The sequence below is a fragment of the Oncorhynchus clarkii genome, chromosome 1, assembly GCF_045791955.1.
Source record: "Oncorhynchus clarkii lewisi isolate Uvic-CL-2024 chromosome 1, UVic_Ocla_1.0, whole genome shotgun sequence".
In the NCBI taxonomy this organism is placed as follows: Eukaryota; Metazoa; Chordata; class Actinopteri; order Salmoniformes; family Salmonidae; genus Oncorhynchus; species Oncorhynchus clarkii.
The window spans coordinates 14,166,210-14,185,248 of NC_092147.1; the positions used below are offsets into that span (position 1 = coordinate 14,166,210).

Consider the following 19,039-nt stretch of genomic DNA (forward strand, 5'->3'; position numbering starts at 1 on the left):
AAACTGCACATTTTGGAGTGGCCTTTTATTGTCCCCATGAGAAATGCTCACTAACAGGGATGTAAACAAATTTGAGAGAAATAAGCTTTTTGTGTGTATGGAACATTTCTGGGATCTTTTATTTCAGCCCATGAAACATGGGACCAACACTTTACATGTTGCGTTAATATTTTTGTTCAGTATAGCACCCTTAAATTACCAGTGCCCCACCAGATTATCCCATTACCTGGGATACTAACCAGTGACCCTTCGGTTGATGGCCCTCTACCTGCTGAAGGTTGTTTCTTATCTAGGCCTACGTGTAACGACTGATGATTAGATAGCTTTAAAGATAAATACTTCTGGTTGTTCACATTGCATATCTAAATATTTCAGAAACCAGTCACCAAATAATACACGGACCTTCGAACCGGAAGCAAATTTGTGTGGTCATGGAAACTTTGAAACGTTTTCTGTCGGATGCACGCATGTAAACAGAACCTCTTGTTTAGTTGGTGTAAGACCAACAACAGGTCATGCATGCCTCTCAAGGGGATACGAATTTGAAACATTAGTATTGCAGTAAATTATTGAGCAAAAATGTCTATGGAAGATCCGTTTTTCGTCGTCAAATGGTAAATAGCTAAGCCAGCCACCGTAGCTAACGTTATATTGTATCCCATCAAGCCTGACGGCTAACGCTAGCTAACTAGCTTGTAACAAATGGGATTTGTTGAAGTTATCCGTCTATGAAATTGCATTCGTATTTGACAGCCATTGTCACAATGATGAGAGGCATACGATAGCATTTTGTGGCATTTGTCTAAACGGGTTGGATATACAGCTAGCATTATAGCTATAACTAGCATGTTTAGCTAACGGGTAACTCGCTGTCGCAGTAAACAACGTTTAGCTTGTTAGCTACTGTACAATGTATGATTTGTTAAAGACATAAATATCAGTAGCTGTATTAATTATGTTGTATGTGTGGCTATGTTAATATGCCACTGTGACTGTAATGTTATGTCTTGCCAGCTACCTTTGATATACACACTATTGCATTTCTATGTGATGTAACTAGATATATAGATACATGTACTTTATTATTGACTCTCCTAATCTCCAGTGAGGTCCAGAAGGCGGTGAACACTTCCCAAGGGCTGTACCAGAGATGGAGCGAGCTGCTACAGGATCCCAGTGGTACTTCCAAGGAGGAGGTGGACTGGACCACCAATGAGTTGAGAAACAGTCTGCGGTCCATCGAATGGGACCTGGAGGATCTCGATGAGACCATCAATATCCTTCCAAAATAAAATGTAAATTAGTTTAACTTGCACATATATTAGTTTATCAAAATAAATACAGTACTTCCTCCAATTGTAGTAGAGTTCAGTCTTCATAGAGAAAAACACATAATGGATTGTCATGTCTTTGGTGCATGTTAGTGTTGAATAGGCTATTCCTTAACAGTGAATGCAAGTATTGTTGAATCAAACCCTAAGAAGTTCAATCTGGACACAGTGGAGCTGACCAAACGGAAAGGCTTCATCACAAGCACTAGACAAATTGTTAAGGTGAGTCAGGCCTGAGGCACACGGGCTTGGAAGGAATCCGGTTGAACTTGAAGTAACCATCACACAAAAATATGACTGCAAGCAGCAGTAACACTTAGAATAATCGGGTTCCTGCACCTTCTGTGCTAAAGGTCAAAATTAAAAAAGGACCCCTAATTAGAGCGGTTGTGTTTTGTAATAGCCATTAACGATATGATGGCCGGTGTATGGTGTATGCCTTTATTATTATATTTGTATTAATTTCTTTGCTGTTTTCTATTTCAGGAAATGAAAGACCACATGTCCAGTCCAACAGCCTTAGCCATGTCAGACAAGAAAAATAGACAGGTGTGTGTGTAGCTCTGTATAACTATTGGACTAACACCTTACTGAACTATTTGCATGTAATGGTGCAGTATGATGGAATGCACTTGTCAAACATGTAGCACACATTTTAAAGCTTTGTTGGTACGTTGACACTGCAAACATCCTCCATTAACATTGGTCAGAGAATAAGTGCCATTTGTATTGGCTGGATCCTTGCACAGAAGACTCCTCCTCACCATTGTAGTTGAGCGACCATACTTCAGCAGATCTCATGTGTAATAATTTATACTCTACTCCTCCACCAGGCTCTGTTAGGGAACAGTGGGTCTCAAGGCCCAATCTGGCAACCAGGACCTGACAAATACACCCGTCTGGACCAAGAGCTACGTACGGCCAACTCCATGTTCATTGATGAGCAGCAAACCCAGCAGCAGGTATAGTTAATAGAAATGTCTCACTCATTCTTATGAGTTTGATATCGACTATTGCTGATTGCTGTACTTACTATGTGCTGGATTTGACATTGTTTTGGCAAAGGAATAATTTTTCCTCATCAGTTGCTTTGTGTGAAATCAAATGAAAAAAATTGGCACATGCACCGAATACTTCAGGTGTAGACCTTACCGTGAAATGCTTACTTACAAGCCTTTAACCATCAAATGTAGTTCAAAAAATTGAGTTAAGAAAATATTTACTAAATAAATTAAAATAAAAGTGACACTATAAAATAACAGTAATGAGGCTATGTACAGGGGGTACTGGTTCCCGAGTCAATGTGCGGGGGGTACAGGTTAGACAAGGTCATTTGTACATGTAGGTAGGGGTGAAGTGACTGCATAGATAATAAACAGCGAGTAGCAGCAGTGTAAAAAACAAAGAGGGGGGGGGTCAATGTAAATAGTCGGGGTGTCCAATTGTTCAGCTGTCTTATGGCTTGGTGGTAGAAGCTGTTAGGGAGCCTTTTGGACCAAGACTTGGTGCTCCGGTGCCGCTTGCCATGCGGTAGCAGAGAGAACAGTCTATGACTTGGGTGACTGGAGTCTTAGAAACAATTTGGGCCTTCCTCTGCCACCGCCTATTTATATAGGTCCTGGATGGCAAGAAGCTGCACTACCCTTTGTAGCGCCTTACGGTCAGATGCCGAGTAGTTGCCATACCAGGCAGTGATGCAACTGGTCAGGATGCTCTCTAAAGTGCAGCTGTAGAACTTTGAGGATCTGGGGACTCATGAATCTTTTCAGTCTCCTGAGGGGGAAAGGGTGTTGTCGTGCCCTCTTCACGGCTGTCTTGGTGTGTTTGGACCATAATAGTTTGTTGGTGATGTGGACACCAAGGAACTTGAAACTCTCGACCCGCTCCACTACAGCCCCCTCAATGTTAATAGGGGCTGTTTCAACACTCCTTTTCCTTTTGTCCACGATCAGCTCCTTTGTCTTGCTCACATTGAGGGAGAGGTTGTTGTCCTGGCACCTCTGACCTCCTCCCTATATACTGTCATCTTTGTCGGTGATCAGGCCTACCACTGTTGTCATCAGCAAACTTAATGATGGTGACATAAGACATCGGCATTGACCTGTGTGTGTGTGTTTTCCTGCGTGTGTGTTTGCCTGCGTGTGTGCGTGCGTGCCTGTGTGTGTGTTCCTGTGTGCATGCGTGTATGTTTGCATGCGTGTGTGTGTGTGTCAGCTCATGGCAGAGCAGCAGGATGACCAGCTGGAGCTGGTGTCTGGGACCATCGGGGTGCTGAAGAACATGTCTGAGAGGATTGGTATGGAGCTGGATGAACAGACCGTGTACGTACACAGCCACATCAACAATAATCAATAACAGGGTTTCAGGTCTGCAAAGATAATCAGGTGCTGTATGTATCAAGTGTGTCTGACTAGGAGTGCTGATTTAAAGATGGAATTCACAGTAGGGAAACGGCGTCACTGTCCGTCCCACCGTCGTTGTTTTGAATTTGTTTTATTGACGAAGCATGGGTGAGGAGCGTTGCCAACATGGTAAAAAATGTCAGTCCATTTTCTGCTGTTCTATAGTTGTGCAGTGATGTCTGAGGGAATACACTGTTTTCTTGTTTGCAATAACTTTATTTGTTGTAATATCGCAAATGGACGTGGTAGTTTCACCATTAAGGAGTCCATCTTTAAGATCAGTTTTGACTTTTAGATTATCATGAATAATATTATATGTAGAGGGGGGACCTGATCCTAGATCAGCACTCCTACTCTGAGACGTTTTGTCAATACAGGTATATATCTTTCCTGGTATCTACAATGCAGCATCTCTTCTCTCTTGCAGGATGCTGGATGACTTCTCCAATGAGATGGAAGGTACCCACTCCAGACTAGACAATGTTATGAAGAAGCTGGCCAAGGTCTCCAACATGACCACCGGTGAGTAATACAACAGTCTTTTTATTCACCACTTTCTACCTTGAGGAAGAATACACTTCAAAGTTTAGAAGCCATCTCCACTACCGCAAATGTTCAAAGTCTGCCACTTACAGAGGTTACCGAGGTGGCAGTAATGTATTATTGTTGATGTCTTTTGATGTTCTTTAATATGTCCAGGTCACTGATGTATGGATGGTCATTAAAGATGATATATGCTTTACTTGAGAGTGGCTTCCTGTTGAAGGGAATGTCTGTGCCAGACCACCTGGAGTCATAAAGGGTCACGGCTGGAGAGGAAGGAAAAGTACCCCCCCACACCCCATCAAATGGTTGCACCACCTTATAAGGAAACACCCTCAGGAAGCTTTCAACAGGAAGAACTCAGGAGACAGGGAGTCAAATGAAATCTGGCCGTTTTTTTGTCAGGATATCCTGCCGGTTCTTTCCCCCCAGCCCCTAGACAATGTGCCTGCCGGTACTTTCCCCCCGGCCCCTAGACAATGTTCTTAGGGTTTTATATAGTATTATTCCCCTGCATTTTTTTTCCCCCCTTTGCAACATGCCACTCCAGTTGCAACTTTAAAATATGATTGTTTCAGGTTGAAAGACATGATAGCCTTCATAGAACATAAATTCCTCACAATTGTATGTATTTTGACCTTTCATGCCTTAATATGTCTGAAATAATTGTGTTATTTATTTATTTTTACATTTAAAAAAAAATGCAGATCAATTGCTCCTCCCATTGTTTGATACAGTTCACCCTCCTCTCTTTCTCTCTTCCCTTCTCTTGCAGACCGCCGACAGTGGTGTGCTATCGGCATTCTACTGGCCATTCTGTTTGTGGTCGTCATGCTCCTCTTAATCCTATGATGACCGTCCACCACCACAACAACACCCCTGTCTCCGTTTGACCATAGGGATGGACTTTACACGGGGCTTGGGAAAACATCAAGGTTTCCATTGACATAGGGAAATGGCTATCTACCCCCACCCTCTTTTTACTACATACTGCTGAATATACAGCGATTCTTCCGTAGCTGGTGCAAGTTTCTGCTCAAGCAACATTCTCAGTTGTCCTTTTAGCACTAAACTTAAACCTTCCTTGGCATCTCTATGTAGGATTTGGCCCTATGTGAATACTAGGCCTCAAAATATTTTCCGGAAACCCATTTGAGGTAAACCAGGGTGTAACCAGGGTCGTTGCATACTCCTTGTGACATTTTAGTGTTAATATTCAGAGAATAATGTATGAAGAAGACTCCACTCCGCTTATCTAATCGTTAGTGTTTTTATTGAAAGGGGCTTGTCTATCGTTTCTCGCTGGAAAAACCCCTACAGCTACCTGATGCACTGTTGGCATAAAACATTTATATGTATATATTAAACTGTATATATAATCTTAATTGAAACAAAACACTGGAGTTCCCTAACAAGGAAAATAATATATATTGCTAAGCGGGTATACATATCACTAACCACACTAAAATGGTTCAACTTAATGTGTTATTATATATTTTTCTTAATCTATGTTCTTTCTTTTTGTACTATATGTATTTTGGGGTGTAGGCTTATACACGATCAACAGGTGTTTAACACTCGCCTGCAAGATCAAGTCGCTGCCTGCAGTACTGAACGTAGTGGAGCATATCCATAGACATCTGGAACAAGGCTCAATCCTGAATGTATGTGTCTAACGTGAGCAGTCTTATCTTGTACGTAAAGTGGCATGATCTAGAAGTCCTTCTACCACATGTCTATATGTTTGGTATCTTTCAGTCCGACAACATTTCACCATGAGGGTCTTTCTAAAGACTACATGCTTATGAACAGTGTGTGACACACCCCCAGGTGTACTTGAATCTAGCATGTCAGCAGATCTAAGGTTGTTAATCTCAGCGACTAAGGGTCATACATTTGTTTTGGAATGTGGTTATGTGGTTTTTACAAGGCCTTTATAACAAAGGCTTGTGTTAAAAAAAAAAAACGCTAATTGAGAAGCCTGACCTGTGTTGTGGTTTATCAGTGTTACAGGAACCCTGTTGTAATAATGATTCATGGGGGAAATCATCTGACTGTCATGCCTGGGTCGTATTCATTAGGGTACTCCGTAGCAAAACATTTTGCAACAGACAAGTAATGTTTAATTTCAGTCAGCTTTCTTTTGTTTGGTGCTTAATGAATACAGCCCTGGGTGTTGCAATAAGACAGACTGAGAACAGATATCTGCATAGCCAGTGCTGTTTGCTGATACTGTAGTAGGCTGATGCTCTATGTTATGCTAGGGCTGGAAACTTCATTTTGATCTTGCTTCCCTGTACCTCGCCCCTACCTTGGGTTCCAGGATAAATCGTAAATTGAGGGTTGAATGAATCTGCTCTGTGTGTTCCTATACAGTTCAAGGAGAATGATACTGTTATGTTAGTTATCGTGGAAACCTGGTAACAGTTTGATTTGAATAGGCCTCAACTCATTTGAGGACTTGATATGAACGTAATACATTAATTGACTGTATTTTAGGTTGTACCATCTCAATCCAAAAGTGACAGTAAATCAAGACAGTCAAATAATGCAATACACCAGAATGATCATGTGGATGTGATGGTACTACTATATGAAATATAATGGACACTAGTGATCAAATCTGAGTTCTGAAAACACTCCAGTCTTCTTTCAAAGGTTTTATGAAGTTAGAAAGAAATATTGTATGTCAATTGTTTTTATTTGTTGTTTATTTATTATTTCATGACTGTTAGTTAACACAAGTTTACTGTAATAGGAATACAGTATTGCATTTATAGTGTATATGACATCATTAGGTAGAAAACATTTACTAACATTTCTTTGTTTTCTTTTTCAAATGGTCTCTTTTAAGCGTCCACACATTTTCAGCAGTGTTATATCTGGTAGGAAGGGTGTGACTTGGTTGAAAATATTGGCATTTATTTCAGATTATGGATATTTTGAAAGCATGACTATGACCCAGACAATGATGTACCATCTCAACATCACTTTTCAGTCACAATTTTGAATTTATTGAAGTTGCAAGTAATTGTGATGCTGTATTACGATACAAAGTACCCTTAGTATTAAATACTGTACTTAATGCACAGCAAAGTCACTGGTGATAGTTGGATGAGACCTATTTGGTGTATGTGATAATAAATAGTACTGTTTGTGGAGAATGGGTACAGTCCATGACATTGGAAGTCATGATTAGTGTTTGATTGGGTGAAACAACTGTGTTCCCAGAGAGGAGGAGGCGAAGCGAGAGGTTTCACTCGCCAAAATCTGATTTAAGCTTGTCGCCCGCCTTTGGGACAACGACTGCCATTTTTAGGGCAGAGACATAAGCATGATCTCGTCATCATATACTGATGTCTGGTGTTCCTCTTGTTTGTGTAGTCATGCGTCTGGAGTGTTTAAAAATGCTTTTTACCCTTGAACTTTGACCTCATGTCATCGTATCATGGCTGTGCGTCTGTCCTGAAAATAAAACAGCAAGCAGGATGCTGCGAAGATTCACTATGTTTCAGCTCATTTCAATAACATATGAATGATGTGCTCAATTTGCCTGATTCTCCTGTGTTTTTAGAAGGGTCTACAGCTCTTGATGAAAACCAATACTAGCCGCAGATCTAGGATCAGAATACCTTTCTCTGTTCCTATCCATGTAGAGGGATGATCAGTTATCTGGCCCTGTATTATTGGTTATGGGGACCCTGTTCCTACTCAGGGTTGTTATTCTTCCTGATTAGTCAAATCCTCATTTCTAGATGTTCTACGTTGTACTGATCACGAGCCTCGTCCATTTGGCTCCATGGAATTGTCCTAGAATGTACAATGAGTGTACAAAACATTACACCTGCTCTTTCCATGCCATAGACTGACCAGGTGAAAGCAGTGCTCCATTATTGATGTCACCTGTTATATCCATATCGGTGTAGATGAAGGGGAGGAGACTGGTTAAAAATATATTATTAAGCCCTGAGACATGGATTGTGTATTTGTACCAATCAGAGGGTGAATGGACAATACAAAAGAGTGCCTTTTGAACAGGATGTTGTAGTAGGTGCCAGGTGCACCGGTTTGAGTGTGTCAAGACCTGCACCGCTGCTGGGTTTTACACGCTTAACAGGGGGTGTGACTCATTTTTAGGAAGGTATTCCTAATGTTTTGTACACTCATTGGATGTTGGGAAGGTTCTAAGAAGAAAAGGGGAGACTGGGTTAATGTCAGCGGGGCCAGCTGGGCCGTTGGTGGCAGTTTCAGACGTCATCTATTGATCCAGACAGCCAGAAGGGAGCAGAGCACTTCTTATTGAACGTCACTGAGCAGTGGTTGAACCCAGGCCACTTGACAGGTGGCCCTCTCCTCTCATGTTTGCCCGCCCTCCCACGTTTTTCCTTTGTCCGGAGAGGAAATTATTAGTCATCCACACCTGGGTACCCCACTCACACACAGCGCTCACCCCTGAATACAGCACTCCGTATCTGTGAAAAGACAATGGTTTACAGGAAGCCAGAGAAGTATAACATAACGCTGACACTAAGTTTGGCCTCCTGACATTGTCTGATAGCAATGACAGTGTTATTTTTACCACTAGATTGCAGCTTGTACCACTAAGGGCAAAGAGCTTCCTAGGATCCAGGAAGAGATGGAGACTGCTATGAGGGGATGTTTGGAAGGCACTGATATAATGTGCAAATCTCCATATAAAAGAAGAGAGAAATTACTGTATGCGTGCGTGTGTGTTCATATGTGCCTGGTCCAGGAGGTTGGTGGAACCTTAATTGGGGAGGATGGACTGGTGGTAACGGCTGGAGCCGAGTAAGTGGAATGGTATCAAACACATGGTTCCAGGTGTTTGATGCCATTTGCTCTGTTCTAGTCATTATTATGAGCCTTCCTCCCCTCAGTAGCCTCCTGTGGTGCCTGGCAGTGTGTACATGTGTTTGTGTGTGTGTGCAGGAGCACCCGGCTAGGGGGTTGGTGGTGTACTTGGTGGGGCGCAGGTGCATGTGGCAGGTTCCCAGCTCCCCTCTTGTTCCAACAAAAGATGAATAGAGGGGCCAGCTAAGCACACGCCCCCATAGAGAGGAGAGGAAGGAGGGGGTTCACCCAGCCCCTCTAGACAGCTGGTGTCAGTAGCTTTGTAATACATGGTGGGGGTGAAGTGTTTATGGCTCAGACATTGTGAGTATTGGTATACAAGAGAAGGACAGTGGAAGTGATTCCTTTGCTGAATTCTAAATGGACAATGAATCACAAGAGTGTATACATTCATCTATTTGATCTACTTTGATTGTTCTCCACCAAATCATCTGCCTGAGACACCTCTATAGTTAAAGAGGTCTTGCGGGGTGTGTTGGTGGTGATATACCAATCTTCATGTTACCAGGGGGATATGGGGGGGAAGGATATTGATCACACTCCCCCGTCGGTCTCCCTTTCTCCAGACCACCTGAGGCCTTGGCTAGTCAACTCTACACAACGGTCCCCTCTTCCCAAATTCATCCCTCTTTCACCTCTATTGCTGAAAGTCAAAGAGGCCATTGACTCAAGTGGTGAAAGATGACCCATACAGCTGGTTGACATCGGTAGATACTGTGTAGATGCTTCTTGTTATTGAAGTGAAGCTGACATAATTTGCATTGAGGAGGACACAATCAGGGTGTATCATTTGAATAATGGAGAGGACAATATTGAATGACAAGCAATTCCAATGCAAGGTATGAAAGAACAAGTAGTACACAATGTTTTATTTGGACCATAGATATAAATAAAACAAAATACATATTGCGTGACAGTGAAAAGTCTGTTCTTTGTACACTTTAATACTTTCAGTGCTTTCCTATCGTCAGTCACCCATGTAATGACCTCTAGTACCGTGTATTTACTGTTGAAATGTCAAAAATAATTGACTATGCATTTTCCCAATGGGTCTGACATCAACTTCTCTGATCTCGTTTCTCATCGTTGTCTCTACAACCCAATGGGTCTGACATCAACTTCTCTGATCTCGTTTCTCATCGTTGTCTCTACAACCCAATGGTCTGACATGGTTTTCAAATGCCTTTCTTCAGACAATCAACCAGACACTTAGGAAGTTATTGCTTTGTGTACAGTGCATTATTATAATGACATTAACAAATCAGGAGCTTTGGAAAGGACTTTGTACATTGACAGATTAACCCAGAATTCAGATCCAAGACTGACATCTACCAACCGGGAATAACCTAATAAAAGAGAGATGATTAGATAGCCTGGTCTCACATCAGATGCGACAATGACCATAGGAGTTGGCAAGACAGCATAAACAGATCTGGGACCAGGCTAAAATAAGAGGGGTTCAGTCACTGTGAGTACCTTTCTGATCAATAGAGGAACTTAATCCTATTTGGGTACAGCACATTTATATGGCAAAATGTCAACAAAAAATTATTATTTGTTTGGCAAATAGACAAGCAAAGAAGAAAGTGGAGGATCCTAAAGTACAATCAAGTTGGCATGGATATAGAGTGTTAATCCATGTGGACCGAGGGAAAAAGTCAAACAAAATGGAAGGTTTTGTAGTGATGTTAGATAAGAACAGTCTAGGATAGAACACACAAGAGTTCAAAGAATTAGTAACACAATGAAATAGTAATTTACAGTTTGTTATTACTATTGCAATTGACAAAATGTAGTTGAACCTGGGTCTGTAGTGACGCCTCGTGCCTTAGATCCGACAGACCATTTCTGTATGGACCTTGCTTTGTGCACAGGGGCATTGTCATGCTGAAACAGGAAAGGGCCTTCCCCAAACTGCTGCAAAGTTGGAAGCACAGAATCATCTAGAATGTAATTGCATGCTATAGCGTTAAGATTTCCCTTCGCTGGAACTAAGGGGCCTAGCCCAAACTATGAAAAACAGCCCCAGACCATTATTCCTCCTCCACCAAACTTTACAGTTGGCACTATGCATTGGGGCAGGTAGCATTCTCCTGCCATCGGCCAAACCCAGAATTGTCTGTTGGACTGCCAGATGGTAAAGCGTGATTCATCACTCCAGAGAATGTTTCCACTGCTCCAGAATCCAATGGCGGTGAGCTTTACACCACTCCAGCTGACGCTTGGCATTGTGCATGGTGATCTTAGGCATGTGTGCGGCTACTTGGCCATGGAAACCCATTTCATGAAGGTCAAGACGAACAGTTCTTGTCTTGATGTTGCTTCCAGAGGCAGTTTGGAACTCGGTACTGAGTGTTGCAAAGGAGGACAGACGATTTTTACACGCTATGCTCTTCAGCACTCAACGGTCCTGTTCTGTGAGCTTGTGTGAACTACCACTTTGCGGCTGAGCCGTTGTTGATCCTAGACGTTTCCACTTCACACAGCACTTACAGTCGACCGGGGCAGCTCTACCTGGGCAGAAATTTGATGAACTGACTTGTTGGAAAAGTGGCATCCTATGACGGTGCCACGTTGAAATTCACTGAGCTCTTCAATAAGGCCATTCTACTGCCAATGTTTGTCTATGGAGATTGAATGGCTGTGTGCTCGATTTTATACACCTATCAGCGATGGGTGTGGCTGAACTAGCCAAATCCACTAATTTTAAGGGGTATCCACATACTTTTGTATACAGTATATGGTGTACTTCTTTATCCCCTTAGTGCTTCAATTCACATCCAATACTATTTTTATGACTAGTCCAAGTCCAAAACTTTATGATGCTTTCCTATAGTTGGCTGAGCAAAATTAGCATCTTGGACTCGAAGAGACTGCCCAGTGTCTTCTCTAACAACTGTTAGGCTTGCTTCAATTGTATCACTTTTGAGATGCTGTCGTAGCAGAATCAGAATTAGTTAGTTTAGTCTACTTTCATAAATATGCTTATGTGGGAAAGTCACTTGGGGCCCAGAGAGGGGAGAGGTCAGGATAGGTCTATATGACCTAGAGGCTCACTCCTCTCAGGGAGCTTGTCTAGGGGTGGGTTGTATTTGAGATGGGAGTACCTAGAATTGACAATTGATATATGCCATTGGATGAGGTAATGTTTTGGTAATATGAAGTACCAAGAACGAGAAGTTAAACCTTGTCTTAGTGAGCAAACTGAACGATAATTTATAGCTAATGCTGTCTGGCTATGGGATACTCCTCTCTCTCAAGTAAAAGTCTTCCTTTGTGCAGTTTTCCTAAGACCTGTGGTTCGTCATTGTGAGTTGAGAGGGGTGGATCTTTGCTAGAAAAGATGTCAGTTGCCATTATGTTGACACTCAGAATTCATTTATAGACACTGAATTGATCTGAGAGTCACAGGGCTATGGTGAAGCTCATATTATTAAAAGATGAAGTTTAAAGTATAACTCTGACTTGTGTGTGGTTTGTAAACTCTCCTTTCACTTAGTAATACAGGAAATTACCACAACAATGCTTCATATCTTCTCTGTTTCTAACCCATACATTTATTATCTCAATTCCAGGTCTGGTTTCTAACTAAACCAATTACCACAATAAAAATAGGATTTAATTGCATAAAGATGACCTCAGTCGAGATGCATAGAATGGAGGAGATTCGTGTGAGGTATTTAACAGAATCTCCTACCAGACTATTGTTGCTGTGTGAGCAGCTGATAGCTTTGTGCATTACCTGTAATGATAATGTTTATTTTGGCACTGCTGGTTATGTTTTCAACAGTGAAAGTAAGGAGCACCTAAGGCCAAAGAATTCTAGGAAAAATATATAACAGGACATGAGGAAATGTGAGACAGCTTCTGCTCTAATAGCAACTCCATCTGAACCACTTAGAAAAATGACCCAATCGGGTCAAACATCTTGACGTGTCTTCAGAAGAATAACGCAACATTTCTGAGAGAAGTCACTATGACCAAAGCAAGCGGCCATAGACACATTCACAGTCATTGAGCCGGTCTCACTCACTGCCCCTCTGTCATACCCCAAACACGCCAGGTTTCCATTGTGTTTGTGGTTGCTGTGGTGTCTGATTGCCATTACATTGTGGGTTTCCATGGCATTGCCGGTTGCCATGGTGTCACCACGGTGACCGGCGGTCCTCAGGTTGTGTAGCGAGGAGGGGGGAGCCTCCTGTGTCGGAGCACGCGGACAGAGGCTATGTTCTCCTGGGTCAAGAGGCGTGTCACCAGGTCCAGACTGAGGCCGGCCACCTTCTCACAGTTCACCTCCAGCAGCTCGTCTCCCACCCCCAGCAGCCCCCCGTACATCTTCACTGTGCTGCTGTCGCCCATCTCTTCAACATACACACCTACAGAACAGACAGGATAATATACAGGAGCATGTTACTGGTAGGGTCACACATACACACTTATTTTATAACACACATCTACAGGCGAATGTGTAGGAGCATGCTACTGATAGCACGGGTACATACGAGGAGTATTATTAAATCTGATAATTACACACTAACATCTACAGGACAAACTGTAAGGGAGGGGAGTATTATCACATCTGACTAATTACACACTAACATCTACAGGACAGACTGTAGGGGAGGGGCACGCACACACACAACTAATATAAAACATACAGCCTTAGGTAATATGTTGCTCTCCTGTATCCTAAGGTTGTATGTTTTATATTAGTTGTGTGTGTGTGTGTGTGTGTTAGGATACAGGAGAGCAACATATTACCTAAGGTTGTATGTTTTATATTAGTTGTGTGTGTGTGTGTGTGTGTGTGTGTTAGGATACAGGAGAGCAACATATTACCTAACACACACACACACACACACACACACACAACTAATATAAAACATACAACCTTAGGTAATATGTTGCTCTCCTGTATCCTAAGGTTGTATGTTTTATATTAGTTGTGTGTGTGTGTGTGTGTGTGTTAGGATACAGGAGAGCAACATATTACCTAAGGTTGTATGTTTTATATTAGTTGTGTGTGTGTGTGTGTGTGTGTGTGTTAGGATACAGGAGAGCAACATATTACCTAACACACACACACACACACACACAACTAATATAAAACATACCACCTTAGGTAATATGTTGCTCTCCTGTATCCTAAGGTTGTATGTTATATATTACTAAACACACATCTAACTGCAGGACACGAGTGAAGTAAGTTAACGATAAAATATTCACACCTTGAGCACACAGAAGGGGAACATTCTAATGAACAGGACATCATTACACAACACTAGATTAGAAAGACAACCAAAACAACAAGTCCCCAATCTGGCCCCAGACGGCCCTGGGTTGGAGCAGGGTAGGCCATCTAGGACCAACCCTAGGCTTTTGGCCCCAGTCTAAGTCATGGAAACACTAGACTTTAGGACAAGTACCGGTGTAAATGGCTGTAGTGTAAAACACTTATTTTGTGTACCTGAGTCGGGTCGTCCTTTGCCCCGGGAGATGAGGAAGCCGAAGGGTCCTTTGGGAGGCCTGCTGAGCTCCAGCAGGAGGGTACCATCAGGGAAGGCCTGGGCCACCCTGCGCATCGAGCGCACCCCACTGGGGCTGCTCACATCCTCCACACTCAGAACCATCTGGAGGCCCTTACTGGAGAGAGATAGAACAACAGCATTGAGATGACATATATGGGGCACAGTACCATGCTATGTTTAAAAAAATATATATATATATATATATATACAGTGCCTTGCGAAAGTATTCGGCCACCTTGAACTTTGCGACCTTTTGCCACATTTCAGGCTTCAAACATAAAGATATAAAACTGTATTTTTTTGTGAAGAATCAACAACAAGTGGGACACAATCATGAAGTGCAACGACATTTATTGGATATTTAAAACTTTTTTAACAAATCAAAAACTGAAAAATTGGGCGTGCAAAATTATTCAGCCCCTTTACTTTCAGTGCAGCAAACTCTCTCCAGAAGTTCAGTGAGGATCTCTGAATGATCCAATGTTGACCTAAATGACTAATGATGATAAATACAATCCACCTGTGTGTAATCAAGTCTCCGTATAAATGCACCTGCACTGTGATAGTCTCAGAGGTCTGTTAAAAGCGCATCATGAAGAACAAGGAACACACCAGGCAGGTCCGAGATACTGTTGTGAAGAAGTTTAAAGCCGGATTTGGATACAAAAAGATTTCCCAAGCTTTAAACATCCCAAGGAGCACTGTGCAAGCGATAATATTGAAATGGAAGGAGTATCAGACCACTGCAAATCTACCAAGACCTGGCCGTCCCTCTAAACTTTCAGCTCATACAAGGAGAAGACTGATCAGAGATGCAGCCAAGAGGCCCATGATCACTCTGGATGAACTGCAGAGATCTACAGCTGAGGTGGGAGACTCTGTCCATAGGACAACAATCAGTCGTATATTGCACAAATCTGGCCTTTATGGAAGAGTGGCAAGAAGAAAGCCATTTCTTAAAGATATCCATAAAAAGTGTTGGTTAAAGTTTGCCACAAGCCACCTGGGAGACACACCAAACATGTGGAAGAAGGTGCTCTGGTCAGATGAAACCAAAATTGAACTTTTTGGCAACAATGCAAAACGTTATGTTTGGCGTAAAAGCAACACACCATCCCCACTGTCAAACATGGTGGTGGCAGCATCATGGTTTGGGCCTGCTTTTCTTCAGCAGGGACAGGGAAGATGGTTAAAATTGATGGGAAGATGGATGGAGCCAAATACAGGACCATTCTGGAAGAAAACCTGATGGAGTCTGCAAAAGACCTGAGACTGGGACGGAGATTTGTCTTCCAACAAGACAATGATCCAAAACATAAAGCAAAATCTACATTGGAATGGTTCAAAAATAAACATATCCAGGTGTTAGAATGGCCAATCGAGAATCTGTGGAAAGAACTGAAAACTGCTGTTCACAAATGCTCTCCATCCAACCTCACTGAGCTCGAGCTGTTTTGCAAGGAGGAATGGGAAGAAATGTCAGTCTCTCGATGTGCAAAACTGATAGAGACATACCCCAAGCGACTTACAGCTGTAATCGCAGCAAAAGGTGGCGCTACAAAGTATTAACTTAAGGGGGCTGAATAATTTTGCACGCCCAATTTTTCAGTTTTTGATTTGTTAAAAAAGTTTGAAATATCCAATAAATGACGTTCCACTTCATGATTGTGTCCCACTTGTTGTTGATTCTTCACAAAAAAATACAGTTTTATATCTTTATGTTTGAAGCCTGAAATGTGGCAAAAGGTTGCAAAGTTCAAGGGGGCCGAATACTTTCGCAAGGCACTGTATACTGGGCACACCCTTGTGGAATCAACATTGTTTCCATGTCATTTCAATGAAATTACGTTGAACCAACGTGGAGTAGACGTTGAATTGACGTTGTTGCCCAGTGGGGAAATTTTGACCCATTTCTACATGACGTTGATGTCGATTAAAGCAGCCCCTCCCCCCTCTCTGATTCAGAGGGGCTGGGTTAAATGCCATTAGACACACTTCAGTTGAATGCATTCAGTTGTATAACTGACTAGGTATCCCCTTTCCCTTTCATACCATAGCAAACATGCAATTTGATTTCAGTAATAAGCCATGAAGGTGAATGGAGAGACAAATGATGGTCTGCTGTCTTGTGCCATTTCCAGTTTTATAATGTAAATAATGAAGTCAATGAATGGAGATGGTCTGCTTCCTATATTAAGGTCTCTATGGCAGAACCCCCCATAGAAAGCCATGTAGCGCTGCCCATATATAGCACGGCTGTGTCATACTCCTAGCCTATTAGGTTTCTGCCTCTCCACGAAGTTGAGTTAAGTGCAAGGCTGAAATGTCCTCCTCTCTGGTCTCTAGTGTGTCAGCAGCTAGGACACACACACACTCACGTACATGTACAGACACACACACACCTTGCATTGTTGGGTTTTGAATTTGCAAGAAAGGCATTTCACTGTAGTTCTTTATGTGACTTTAAAATTTTAAACACACACTCATGTACACACACACACACACACACACACACGTACGCACACTTGACGGACACGCACACTAATAAACAAACACACACTCACTAACACAGGCAGTGTCAACAACATCACCAAACAGTCGATGTTAAATTTCATCACTGCTCCAAGGCATCTTCCCAAATCCATCATAAGATGTTGCAATAGTTTTCTGAATTCCATGTCTTTCTTCGGCAGCACCACTGCACTGAATCTATTTTTATCTGTCCACTCCGAACTCCCCGTCAGACCCAGTGAATGGAAACTATTCGGATGGACGACACGCACGGTAGCCATCCATGCATACCAGAGATTCCCGGGAGCCTTGAGCACATGCCATCCGTGTAACATCCTGTCAGGAAGGATCCATGTTGACTTCATTCATAATGTTTTGACATGAAGTGCCACTTTAGAGAAAATCAATGTGCAAGCTTTGCATTGAGACAGATTGGATGTTAGATTAACTGTTATTACTGCAACAGTTGCCTATTTTTATGTTGCTGACGTCATAGTTCTAATGTGTGTGTGTGTGTGTGTGTTTATGTTATACCCAGTGACATGTATTCATGGATCTCAAGGGAAGCCAGGCTTCCCCAATTTTTTTACCTATAAATAAATTATGATAAAATTATTTATCTTCCGTCTCTCTGTTTTCATAATTTTCCATCAATTCGCAAGTGGCTGATTCTCACCGGATAAATCATCTGAGCGAGGGAAACAGCACCCCTCTGTCTCTGTATGTGTAGCCCATGTATCTGACGCTGTCTGGACAGGGAAACAGCACCCCTCTGTCTCAGTATTTGTAGCCCATGTATCTGACGCTGTCTGGACAGGGAAACAGCACCCCTCTGTCTCTGTATTTGTAGCCCATGTATCTGATGCTGTCTGGACAGGGAAACAGCACCCCTCTGTCTCTGTATGTGTAGCCCATGTATCTGATGCTGTCTGGACAGGGAAACAGCACCCCTCTGTCTCAGTATGTGTAGCCCATGTATCTGATGCTGTCTGGACAGGGAAACAGCACCCCTCTGTCTCAGTATGTGTAGCCCATGTATCTGACGCTGTCTGGACAGGGAAACAGCACCCCTCTGTCTCAGTATGTGTAGCCCATGTATCTGACGCTGTCTGGACAGGGAAACGGCACCCCTCTGTCTCTGTATTTGTAGCCCATGTATCTGATGCTGTCTGGACAGGGAAACGGCACCCCTCTGTCTCTGTATTTGTAGCCCATGTATCTGATGCTGTCTGGACAGGGAAACGGCACCCCTCTGTCTCTGTATTTGTAGCCCATGTATCTGATGCTGTCTGGACAGGGAAACGGCACCCCTCTGTCTCAGTATATGTAGCCCATGTATCTGATGCTGTCTGGACAGGGAAACAGCACCCCTCTGTCTCAGTATGTGTAGCCCATGTATCTGATGCTGTCTGGACAGGGAAACAGCATCCCTCTGTCTCAGTATGTGTAGACCACGTATCTGATGCTGTCTGGACAGGGAAACAGCACCCCTCTGTCTCTGTATGTGTAGCCCATGTATCTGATGCTGTCTGGACAGGGAAACAGCACCCCTCTGTCTCAGTATGTGTAGCCCATGTATCTGATGCTGTCTGGACAGGGAAACAGCATCCCTCTGTCTCAGTATGTGTAGACCACGTATCTGATGCTGTCTGGACAGGGAAACAGCACCCCTCTGTCTCAGTATGTGTAGCCCATGTATCTGACGCTGTCTGGACAGGGAAACAGCGCCCCCTCTGTCTCAGTATGTGTAGCCCATGTATCTGATGCTGTCTGGACAGGGAAACAGCACCCCTCTGTCTCAGTATGTGTAGCCCATGTATCTGACGCTGTCTGGACAGGGAAACAGCGCCCC

General features: G+C 42.8%; 2 protein-coding genes across 4 annotated transcripts; one reads left to right on the forward strand and one right to left on the reverse strand.

Moving 5' to 3' along the window:
- Positions 1-410: 410 nt before the first annotated feature.
- On the forward strand, positions 411-7,780 carry LOC139364979 (syntaxin-6-like). Of its 3 annotated transcripts, none has more exons than XM_071102306.1 (8): positions 411-614; positions 1,106-1,274; positions 1,458-1,553; positions 1,818-1,880; positions 2,165-2,293; positions 3,546-3,652; positions 4,161-4,255; positions 4,500-7,780. In XM_071102306.1, the coding sequence occupies exons 1-8, from the start codon at positions 580-582 to the stop codon at positions 4,763-4,765; spliced, it is 960 nt and encodes a 319-aa protein (XP_070958407.1). In that variant the 5' UTR covers positions 411-579; the 3' UTR covers positions 4,766-7,780. The 3 variants fall into 3 exon arrangements, with proteins under 3 accessions (XP_070958407.1, XP_070958491.1, XP_070958561.1); XM_071102390.1 differs by having other exon boundaries at positions 5,052-7,780; XM_071102460.1 differs by having other exon boundaries at positions 4,433-4,714.
- A 2,210-nt stretch (positions 7,781-9,990) lies between these two features.
- On the reverse strand, positions 9,991-17,415 carry LOC139415217 (rho GTPase-activating protein syd-1-like). Its single transcript, XM_071163126.1, has 3 exons — positions 17,241-17,415; positions 14,616-14,791; positions 9,991-13,524 (listed from the first exon to the last, which is right to left on the reverse strand). The coding sequence occupies exons 2-3, from the start codon at positions 14,776-14,778 to the stop codon at positions 13,316-13,318; spliced, it is 372 nt and encodes a 123-aa protein (XP_071019227.1). The 5' UTR covers positions 14,779-14,791; positions 17,241-17,415; the 3' UTR covers positions 9,991-13,315.
- Positions 17,416-19,039: the final 1,624 nt, after the last annotated feature.

Excerpts from the sequence above, each read along its gene's own strand:
- LOC139364979 (XM_071102306.1), top strand. The coding sequence starts at position 580 with ATGTCTATGGAAGATCCGTTTTTCGTCGTCAAATG. Across the intron at positions 1,275-1,457 it reads AGGATCTCGATGAGACCATC|AGTATTGTTGAATCAAACCC; the intron begins AATATCCTTCCA and ends ACAGTGAATGCA. Across the intron at positions 2,294-3,545 it reads AGCAGCAAACCCAGCAGCAG|CTCATGGCAGAGCAGCAGGA; the intron begins GTATAGTTAATA and ends TGTGTGTGTCAG.
- LOC139415217 (XM_071163126.1), bottom strand. The coding sequence starts at position 14,778 with ATGGTTCTGAGTGTGGAGGATGTGAGCAGCCCCAGTGGGGTGCGCTCG. Across the intron at positions 13,525-14,615 it reads CAAAGGACGACCCGACTCAG|GTGTGTATGTTGAAGAGATG; the intron begins GTACACAAAATA and ends TCTGTTCTGTAG.